The sequence below is a fragment of the Haliotis asinina genome, chromosome 8, assembly GCF_037392515.1.
Source record: "Haliotis asinina isolate JCU_RB_2024 chromosome 8, JCU_Hal_asi_v2, whole genome shotgun sequence".
Lineage (NCBI taxonomy): Eukaryota > Metazoa > Mollusca > Gastropoda > Lepetellida > Haliotidae > Haliotis > Haliotis asinina.
In genome coordinates this window covers 27,816,498-27,828,484 of record NC_090287.1, presented here as the reverse complement: position 1 = coordinate 27,828,484, position 11,987 = coordinate 27,816,498, and the positions used below count along the sequence as shown (strand labels likewise).

Sequence of the window (11,987 nt, the reverse complement as noted above, 5' to 3'; positions counted from 1 at the left end):
GCCTCGATCTGTGTGTCCCGTTTATGTTCACAGATGCTATCTTTCATCGAATTGGTGAATAATTATTGTTGTAGTTCGCACTGACAATTTGAGAAAGAAGAGAAGCAGAATCCAAGTTATATGAAAGTACCAAATTCGTGAAAATGTACACGACCAAACGTTAGCTAGCACACTGTACAAAGATGATAAACGTCTCTATAATGACATTCATAACAACGTCACATTTACACACCCCTGACAATGACGCCCGAATACTATGTCCTTCTTGTCATTGTACAAACAAACAACAACCCTGCAAACTCGTGATTCCAATCTGTTTTGTGCTTGTCAATGTGTTGTGGTTTGTGTACACACATCTGAGCAGAGTATGGAACATGTACTTTTCAATTACGTTGGAGGTGATACACAATCAACCACAGCCATACTCTGTGTGTTCAAAATAAGGACTACAATTCCATGCACGTTTGTCTCTACTTTTTGTCACCGCTTTACTGTTTGTCTCCCAAATATACTCAACATTGTAGTGTGACAAATATTTCCAAAAAGTTCAAAGAATGACATCAGTGTATATTTTCAGTTCAGAAAAAGATCTTAGTGTGGCATGATTCGCATCTTGTCATGTTCTGATGGACGAAAACACTGAACAGTAGTAGTTACAGCTCGCGTTTATCTAGACCCTAGTTTAGAAGGAATAAGACCTCACAGAGAGACTTTGATTCTGTTTTACACGGTTTCTTTTCACAAATGGTCATACATACATCTTCTAAAAGTTATGAAATCTTCACTCCTTTCCGCATGTCAACAATGCATTAGAAGAAATACCAGTCGTAACTGCAAGGAATTTTATTCACTAACAAATGGCATAGCACACAGGGAAATAACATAACGATAGCATGTAACAATTGACACTAACACCACGGACAATTACATCCAAGCATATCATAACATCATGTCGAAAGACAGTTTTGGAGAAAGACAACTTTGGAAAAATGTACTGTGTTGTTCTTTGCCACACTCTTGAGGCTTTCTCACTGAACAACTCCAGAATCGGGATCTTCTCACACTCTTCATGGTAAGTCGACGTGGACTGAAACGTCGAAATATTTCTGTATCCATTTTAACTTTTCGCAACGGCCTCCTGCGTAACTGGACGCTTTTGCTCAGAATGTGATAGATATCTTTTTCGTCCATTGTTCTTCTTTTGACTGTATGAATCTGGGGTATCTGTTTCCTCTTCGCCTCCTCCAGAATATCGAAGCATATGCTGTTCTCATGGTCGCTCAGTGGGTAATCTACCAAGGGCGCATATCCCAGGTCAAAAGAGTCATCAAATGAAAAGCAACTCTCAGTAAATGAGTAGTCAACCAGAGACTTGTTTAACACTTTACACGGTGGGGAAGCCATGGTATTTCTCGTAGTATCTTTGGAACAAATGATGAAGTTTAAAGAAATGGAACACTGAGGAATAGCAATCCTCGCAGACGGTATATATTCAGACATTCAAGTGACACTGATCAAGTCTGACACTGAGACAAGACAAGATTGGTGCCAATCACAGAAAGCTCACCACATGTTGTTACAGACAGTCCTCACACAATTGATGATGATGCAGTCAATCATTTTCAATCGCACTGTAAGTACGAGTCCCAGACGATTATGTGGGATTATTTGGAGGCAAGTAAAACGAAGTCAACTGACGTTTAATGGCGTTGACGACCATGAAACGACGATAGAGAAGATAGCATTAGTGAACCGGCTGACAAGACTCGACGAATCACCATTAAACGTAATGCTGTACTCCATCCTCTTAAATGCCAAGTTGGTACAACCAAATTGGCTTAATCTGCAGGTAGGAGTCATGATGCCACATTGATAAATGAATTGCTGTCGTGGTATTTTTGTCTTAATATTTGTTTGACATTGATATTGTTTTATTCCTTTTGAAATGGTGACGACCGTAAGAGTCGTCTGTAGCCCAAACCCTCTTCTCTGCTCTGATTAGAAATGTCGAAACTTAGAAATAGTTTTGCGTGCTGCAAAGTAACGACAAACAATCTTTCAAAAGCACAAGCACTAGCAGGTATTAGCAACTACTCCCCCAAGGAACAAGGAACTACCGAATTCCTCTCACGCAGGGAGCAGATACTACCAGGTACGACTGCAAGGAACTACTACAGCACACAGAGTGCGTGTAGAAAAGGCTGCTCAATCTCTCACTGGGAGTAGGTACTTGTGTTGGCCCCATTCATTTCACATGAGCATTACGTAATTTTAAGACAGACTGTGTGGAAAGTCAGGGCGGCAAAGTAGAAACATAGTAGTACAACTACACAAGAATAACAGAAAGCAAAGCCAATTGGAAACTTTAAGAATTTTATTCCAGAGTAAGCAATATTTGGGATTTGAATAATTTACTATGGTATACATGGGGCCAGGATTTTTTGTGTCTTTGAAGGTGAAAATGTGAATCATGCAGTATATAAATAAAAAGTTAATATGTTGTCACTTGTCAAATATTTAAATTAACATAATGAGACAGTGAAGCAAAATGAGCATATACTCAAGGTGAAGTTTCTGTCTGAATGGGCCAGGGTAGTTTTAAATCCTGTTTGGTCATATTCCAGCCACATGCGCTAGGGGACATCATGAATGGATTACTAACATCCTGGAGTCAAACACAGGTCATCTGTGTGACAATGAAACTTGGCTAACCCAATCATCTGAATAATGAAATATTTCAGTGGGGTCATATGACAGTTATGAACCTAAGCAGAATTGTTTTGTAAGTGTCGATAGACATGGAACCTGAAGATATTGACATCTGGTAAGATCTTAATATTTCCCTTGATGACATCGATATTAGTAGCAAACACTGAAAGGTACAGGTGATGATTGACCCCAAAGGGCAGTAAGACATCATACCCAGGTTCCATTCTATCTGCCCGAAACCATTTTCATTTAAAAGTATGATACTATCAGTTTCAAAATTTAAAAAAAGACCAAAACCTCAGCAGGAAAGTTGATGACATAAAGCTTGATTTGCACTTAGGACGAAATGAAAATTGTCAGAAGTGTCCATCAAACATAAATATATTGCACAAACGGTTAGTTTCATGAAAAAGCTAAACAGTCTGATTTAAGATATTTTCAAACCCTTTTTTAAATACATCGAGTTTAATACTGAAAAAGTGTCCAATACCATAAGTATGACACTGATAGAGTCATACTGTAGAATACAATATACATGGATAAATATATATATCAAATTAATGAGCAAATAAACAAAGTATGCAATTCATATGAAAAACCTATACCAGTATACTTCAGTAATATAACTTGGGAGAGAAATATTTCAAATCACACTGATTATTACCTGACTTAAACAAATAGAATGCTTTACTTGTGGTTAAATGTTTGAAAACATCATAAGCTTGGACATCCACTCATAAAAATTAGTGCTCTAAAATCTATACCAAAACCTTTTTCTCATATGAACTTACCTCTATCTGGAGCCATATTGTAATATCATTTTTACCATGCCTGTTTAAAAGAAATGAATTTATCTATAACAAGGTGTAGATTTCTGCAACATAAAACAGGCCCTGTCTAGAAATATATTTACATCATACATCACTCCAAACATAGGTACTTCTCTCTTATCAACATTTAATACAATGAGTGGCAAAGTGGTCACAGGATATTTTTAAAATGAGCTCCAAATATCTGAATGACAAAAATGTAGATGGGCACATGGTGAGAGGACACAACATATCAGACAACACAATCTTTAACACAAAAGCACATAAACATTTACTATCTGATGAATTCCTGGAATTGAATGTAAAAAGAAGACAAACTAATGTGACAAAATGGCTCTTGATCAGGCCAGCCTAATGAAACTTTACATTTCACCTATTTCTTTATATATATTCCAAGCAACTGCTGGAAAAATTAATTTCACATTGACTGGAGTGTAAGTTCTTTGAAACATGCAAACAAAGAGATACTGAGAAATATAAACATCATTTTTTCCATTTTGCAAAAACCCTTGGTGCACCTGTAGATTTATTTGTAATGGTGAAATAAAACTAATTATCCCCCTCAAAGAGATCTATCTTTATCCCTCGTTTAGCACAAAAGTATGTCATGGAGTCACCAGAATCCAATTTATACCAAATTCAGATGCTGTTGTATTACATCCTCCTGAAATTATCGTCCGAACAAATATGAAAGAAAAGAACTAGTTTAAAACAATGAACTGCTCTGGCCCATACAAATTATTTTGAGCTGCATACCTGACAACAAATATAATTTAAGGTGAGCCAAGTGTGCTTGAGCTCTTGCTGCAATCGTTCATGGAAAAATAGTTTTTAATATCTAAAACTTATTACATTTATACCAGAGAGTACAAACATGAAATCAGGAAATTTAATATCATACCATTAAGTTAAAATAGTAACATCAGCACATCTAAAACAACAGATGGTGGCAATGTCTAAGCATATGACGGTAACTGAAGAAGGGTATGCAGCAATTCTAAAACACATTGGAAGCATCATGCCTAACACATTTCAAATATACATCGACTCATCTTTAAACATGAAATGTACATAAAGTTGACATATACCCTTGTACATGTATAAGAAAATACTTTTCAGATGTATATAGACTGTACAGATATACATATATATTTATATTGCTAAGTAGGTAAACTGAATAGTAGAAGCATATAATTTGCATGTTTCAGTACTATGGATACCAATGCTTCCATATGTGTGGTTACTATGGTTACCCTTTTTTATGTATTAGTTTAACAAAAAAGTATTTACATGCCATTAACATTGTTTTACAATTTTCACAAAAAAGCATTTTGAACCAACAATTTATATATATATATAGACACATACACATATGCACACATACAAATATAATCGTAAATCGCATTTGGATTGAACAAAAACTCCCAAATAGTTTGTTTCATGTGGGCACCTAGGTTATTTGTCAGTACATTGTACATTTGTGTCTTCATCACATGGAAAAGACATGAAAAAGAATGTCCATAGAATTGAGAATACTCTTTTCATATACCCAGTGAATTTAAATTTAAAAACAAGATTTAATTTGTTCAGAGGTTTCATTCCGTCGTATTGAGTCATGTGCATCTATAGTGAATGAGTGTAGTTTTACATTGCTTTCAGCAATACTCCAGCAGAGACACCAGAAATGGGCTTCACACATTGTACCCACATGAGGCATCAAGACAAACACTTTAACCTATAGGCTACCCAATCACCCCTGCAATTAAAGTGCCATGTACTCACGCAAGAAGGCTCTTGCACAAGTGCAGACTAACACAGGTTTTACAAGCGTTCCGTACTAATATACCATGCCACCATGCAAAATGGAATACCACTCATTATTATTATTCCTGGCATTTTTCATGGGCAAAACACACTGATTCCATTATCATCTTACATTTTCTGTCATCTTGAGCAAAGCAGTGTGGAAAGAGGAGCATGGCAAATCCAATCCTTCTGCCCATGATTTTTAGTGCAGGTCATATAAAGGGATGGTGACTTGTACTTAATCTCCTCAAAAAAGTTCCTATCTATAACTCTCATCAAGCACTAACGATGTATGTAGTCAAGAAAACGGTCTCTTATTTTGTCACGTGCCTCCCTCTCTGTGCATGATTTATCAAATGACCAGCCACTTATCAGTATCCAATATGTTGTTCATCACATAATGTAAATACACTCCAATGAAAGTATGGGATGGGAATATATATAAACAGATCACAGTTCAGATAAATAAATTGAAATCATTCTCCATCTTCAAAAGTGCCATTGATTTTACACTGGACAAAGTTTCATATATGATACATGGATACAAACAAGAAAATATTCAAAATGGCCTGTTACGGCTCAGGTCACCTTGTAGTAGTAGCAGTAGTAGCTGAGTACCTGGAGAAATAAACATTCAATGACTTCCAGTCCACTAATATTTGGGTATGAAACCTAGCAGACCCTTGGTATTTTGCCTATGGTTTGGTAAAACATAATACAATTCAAAGCTTCAATATTTTAGGGTTTCATGACATCTTTTTTATCTAGTCATTAAAGGACAGTTTTGTTCATTCAGAATAACAAATACTATGGTGATTGTTTTTCCATGTTTTTAAAGAATGTAAGTTTTGGCTCTTATTGTTAATTATCTGCATAATGATCATACCGAACCCAAACGAACCTAACTGCAACACGTACCATACCATGGTAATGGCACACCATTTAACCTCTAGATAATACAGGAAATATATGACTTATCCACTGTTTCAATAAAGATCAATGAACTATGTGGTTATTACCAATTCTTTCCCAGTTGAAGTTGACTCAAATACAAGCTTATTAACAGTTACACTATAGAGTTTGAACATACAGAGTTTAAATAGTATTTTACAGATTACATACATCTGCTGCAAGACTAAACATATTGTGGATATCGGTAATAAAAAAGTAGACAAAAATCATGTTGAAAATCTTCGTCATCATCAACCAATTGTAAATGTTACGATCAATTATCAAAAATGCTTAATAACACTCATAACGATCTTAGGTGAAAATAGATCGTGTCCATGTTTGTTCCTCATGTGAGAACCTGCATGTCAGCCTTAAATAACCATATGATCCGTGTCACTGTATAGTTGTTTCAGTTGATGCAAGACTGATATTAGTTGTTACAACACAACTTGCAGCTGTGCAAGGTTGTGATATGATGAACTCAGCAATCTGCAGAACACGTAAACCTGTCATTTGGCAAACTCATGCATCAGAGAAACAAACTAAACATAAAAATGCCTGGCATATGTTGACAGGTGCTTCTTGTGCTTGCGTTACATCAGTTCTACAATGTGATGCCTTGGGGCAGCACACCATCCAGCTACTTCATCCCAAAAAGTTGTTGACTGATGAGTTTCATCTGTCACTGAAGTTCAGTATCTCGTCAAACAGTAGTACTATCAAATTCAGGTTGGCTTTGGACATGTTTCTGCATCTACCCAATAACCTCCCACTGAATGATGCTCATGTCACGACCTCCAGTTGAGATGAGCCGAGAGTCATCGAACAGGAAGCCAACATCAGTCACATGACTACTGTGCCCCTTAGAGGCATGGCTGCTGGACTGTGAACAGAAACAAGCAATGTTGCAGGTAGTTTCAGAGTTGAGGTGATGAGAGAGAGAGATGGGTCATACTTGCAGACTGTGACGAGAGAGATGGGTCATACTTGCAGACAGTGATGAGGGAGAGATTTGTCATACTTGCAGACAGTGATGAGAGAGACAGATGGGTCATACTTGCAGACAGTGATAAGAGAGAGAGAGATGGGTCATACTTGTAGACAGTGATGAGAGAGAGTGATGGGTCATACTTGTAGACAGTGATGAGAGAGACAGATGGGTCATACTTGCAGACAGTGATAAGAGAGAGAGAGATGGGTCATACTTGTAGACAGTGATGAGAGAGAGAGATGGGTCATACTTGCAGACAGTGATGAGGGAGATATTTGTCATACTTGCAGACAGTGATGAGAGAGACAGATGGGTCATACTTGCAGACAGTGATAAGAGAGAGAGAGATGGGTCATACTTGTAGACAGTGATGAGAGAGAGAGATGGGTCATACTTGCAGACAGTGATGAGGGAGATATTTGTCATACTTGCAGTCAGTGATGAGAGAGACAGTTGGGTCATACTTGCAGACAGTGATAAGAGAGAGAGAGATGGGTCATACTTGTAGACAGTGATGAGAGAGAGAGATGGGTCAAACTTGTAGACGGTGATGAGAGAGACAGATGGGTCATACTTGCAGACAGTGATAAGAGAGAGAGAGATGGGTCATACTTGTAGACAGTGATGAGAGAGAGAGATGGGTCATACTTGTAGACAGTGATGAGAGAGACAGATGGGTCATACTTGTAGACAGTGATAAGAGAGAGAGATGGGTCATACTTGTAGACAGTGATGAGAGAGAGTGATGGGTCATACTTGTAGACAGTGATGAGAGACAGAGATGGGTCATACTTGTAGACAGTGATAAGAGAGAGTGATGGGTCATACTTGTAGACAGTGATGAGAGAGACAGATGGGTCATACTTGTAGACAGTGATGAGAGAGAGTGATGGGTCACACTTGTAGACAGTGATGAGAGAGAGAGATGGGTCATACTTGTAGACAGTGATGAGAGAAAGAGATGGGTCATACTTGTAGACAGTGATGAGAGAGAGAGATGGGTCGTACTTGCAGACAGTGATGAGAGAGAGTGATGGGTCATACATGCAGACACTGAAGAATTAGGAATGGGTTACGCAGGTGTTACAGTGATGAGAGAGAGTGATGGGTCATACTTGTAGACAGAGATGAGAGAGAGTGATGGGTCACACTTGTAGACAGTGATGAGAGAGAGTGATGGGTCATACTTGAAGACACTGAAGAATTGGGAATGGGTTACGCAGGTGTTACAGTGAAGTGATGAGAGAGAGTGATGGGTCACACTTGTAGACAGTGATGAGAGAGAGTGATGGGTCACACTTGTAGACAGTGATGAGAGAGAGTGATGGGTCATACTTGTAGACAGAGATGAGAGAGAGTGATGGGTCACACTTGTAGACAGTGATGAGAGAGAGTGATGGGTCATACTTGCAGACACTGAAGAATTAGGAATGGGTTACACAGGTGTTACAGTGAATTGATGAGACAGAGATGGGTCACACAGACACCATGTTTAACAGGTGTCTTGCAAATAAAATTGCAGGATATTGAACTTACCTTTGGCTGACAACATGGATATTTGAACAGATTGACCTTCCCAAAGTCATCGCCAGTGGCTACAAGATGCTGTTTGTGTGAACGGGTGCAGTTGTTGATATCTGTGCCATCAGCACCATCAGGCCAAATTCCTGCAGACAGCAATATTGTTAGTTAAGCATTTGATGGTAAAATGAATGCACCTAATTACCGTCAAACAACAAGGTCACATATATCTGCTTACCTGGACCAGATTTAACAAGATTGTTGGAAGAGCTACTACTAATGGATCAGGTGGTGAGGCTCGCTGACTTGGTTAACACATCTCATATTGTCGCAATTGCATAGATCTATGCTCATGCTGTTAGTCACTGGATTGTGTGGCCCAAACTCGATTACTTACAGACCGCTGCCATATAGCTGGAATACTGTTTAGCGTCGCATAAAACAACTCACTCGCTGTTGGCTGATTATGCCTTGCAAGACTACAGGTTGAGTTATGGATCCTCTTTCAACTGAGTGTATTATGTAATACAACATGCACAATGAGACACAAGCCAACACATGTCTTCTGCATCCTTACCTGCAACATTGAAGCTGAGAGTGCAGTCTTGAGATGCCCACTGGACGTCCCGCACTGAGGCTGGTGTGGTCACCTGCTTGCAAGAACTCACTGTCCCTGTAAGTCAATACAGAACACTTGTATTTTATCTTCACCATCCTTTTGCTTTATGGAAAAGATTAGATAGATATATATAGGTTTATTTATATAGCGCACATATTCACACACTAGTGCATGCTCAAGGCCCTGGTATTTTTCCCTCAATCACTGGATGTCAGTCTCAACAGTACATCGTATTTCAATCTCAACTCCATTGGGAGTATACAACTCTTGCTGCTACTTAGTGCACCAAGTTTACTGATGCACTCTCATCCTAATGAGGTACCCATTCACAGCTGGGTGGACTGGGACATATAGTCACAGTACTTTGTCCAAGTTCACTGCACGTTGCTTTACCCGCATCTGGGTGTTTGCACGTATTCATGTGGCCACCATCTGGTCATATACCAACAGATTCTTTTAAGCACACAGGGTTGTGTACTGTACACTAGGGGTTGTGACAACACTGTAAGAGTCTGCACATAAAGCTGACTCCAAGGTTTTTAAACCCGGTCACAGGTGGGCTTGATCCTGACACCTCAACCTCGCTGGATCACTAGCCTGGCGCCTTAGCCATCTCGCCCCCTTATTTTCACCAAACTCTCAAGGTTTGGGGCAAAAAGTCTGTAAACAAACACTATAGCCAGGCTTTGATCGTATATCCTACTCACAGTATAAGACTTCATAATCCCCTGAGTTGCTGACTAGATATTGGCTGTCTTCCGACCAATCCACATGAGTTATAAAGCTGGAGTGTCCCTGTAACATAGATGTGACAGTGAGTGAATGAAATAATCACAAAATCTGCAAGCTACAACCAGTCGGGGAACAAGAGCTTGAACAGGTGTTATTTCTGCTAGTACGAGTTTACTAAATGACTGCAAAGATGAGCTTAATGAATTGTACCCTTATTGGCAGTTGAACTGGGTCAAACAATTGACAGGCCAAATATTTTACTCCACCATTTCCATGTGTAAATGACTGTAGAGCAACACTGGCTGATAGAAATCTTGCCAACTGGTTCTCATCCAAATATCACTGGTATCCTTCCCATGAAATTGTTATGATTCTCATCCACTGGCCACAGGGGCTTAATGACATGAATACACATCATGCAAATTCAAAACAAACCAATACATTAATATGTCTAGCTCATAAACATACACCATAACTAACAACAAAGATGGGCAAGAGCAACTTCGTCCTAACCTCCCATATAATTCAGCATATGCAGACCTCCATTACAAGATCCTAACCTCACACATAATGCAGATTATGCAGACCTCCATTACATGATCCTAACCTCCCATATAATGCAGATTATCAACACTTTCATTATATGATCCTAAACTCCTAAATAATGCAGATTATCAACACTTTCATTATATGATCCTAAACTCCTAAATAAGGAGTAATGACATGATGTTATGGGCCAAAATCTAAAGGAGTCAGTTCTTTCATCCACAATAGGCTGCTGGGGACCCATTCTGTATCTGAATCACACAGTGGAGAAGATTCTGTTGGAACTTACCGAGCACCTTCCTACTTTTGAGTATTTCCTTCCTTCATCGCTAACCTGATACACGTAGATGTAGTTGTCTCGGGACCCAATGGCGATGTAACCACCATCTGCAAGTTGTTACAGTGTGTAAATGATATATCATCCCAACTTAGATTTATTACTAGTGAAATTGTCTGAACGACTGCATTTGTTGTGAACCAATTTCTGGAGAATGTTACAGATGCTTCCACCTAGTTCATCCAGAAAGTAGGGGTTCTGAACTTTGATTCTCCATAGGTTCCACTGAATATCATATTAATGTCAACTGAATCCTGGATTAAAAAAGTTACTAACAAATATATTCCTTGCTGATAATTAATATCAAGGACTACCGAATGTTACAATATGTACTCCTCTAAACGTTACCTTCAAATGTTCTGAATTTTTTCCCAGGCAATCGCATCATTAGCCATTGAAAACTATACCTCCACAGAATCTCATCGACAATATGTGAAAGCATAAAACTCTTTTTTTTTTAACAACAAACTTCACAGTAAGTATCAACATAATGATGCAGGTTGATGCAAAATAAAAATGTGCAACTATCAGCAAGTGATTTACAAACATGTAACTTTGTCACTGACCATGACTACTGACCCAAATAGAAAGTATAGTGAGTGTGCATGGTTTTAAACCGCTTTATATTATGTATTCCAGCTATATAATAGCAGGGACAGAAGAAATGGGCTTCATACAATGTACGAATGTGGGAAATCGGACTCAGGTCTTCTGTGGCATGAGCAGATGCTATAACCACTTGGCTACCCCAGATCCCCACATAAATTATAGCACTAACAGTTGATGCTCAGAGGGTTACACATACTGACGACAGTTTCAGTTCTACAATCACTTTGCAACATGAGTATTGATAAATGATTTTGAATTCTGAACCTAGCAGTGACAGGATAAACTCTACATAGCAATGATGACACTTCTGCCCAGACCTGCCTTGACTTGCCCAAC

At 38.6% G+C, this 11,987-nt stretch overlaps 1 protein-coding gene across 14 annotated transcripts in view; it reads right to left on the bottom strand.

The window, feature by feature from the left end:
- Positions 1 to 2,356: 2,356 nt before the first annotated feature.
- The window catches only part of LOC137293506 (echinoderm microtubule-associated protein-like 1), an 81,674-nt gene continuing 72,043 nt past the window's right edge, over positions 2,357 to 11,987 (bottom strand). For all 14 annotated transcript variants that reach the window (XM_067824092.1, XM_067824096.1, XM_067824100.1 and 11 more), the window contains 5 exons: positions 10,995 to 11,092; positions 10,135 to 10,222; positions 9,386 to 9,481; positions 8,824 to 8,954; positions 2,357 to 7,179 (listed from right to left, as the gene is read on the bottom strand). In XM_067824092.1, coding sequence (XP_067680193.1) covers positions 7,051 to 7,179; positions 8,824 to 8,954; positions 9,386 to 9,481; positions 10,135 to 10,222; positions 10,995 to 11,092 — 542 coding nt within the window. In that variant the 3' untranslated portion in view covers positions 2,357 to 7,050. The remainder of the gene's footprint in view (positions 7,180 to 8,823; positions 8,955 to 9,385; positions 9,482 to 10,134; positions 10,223 to 10,994; positions 11,093 to 11,987) is intronic.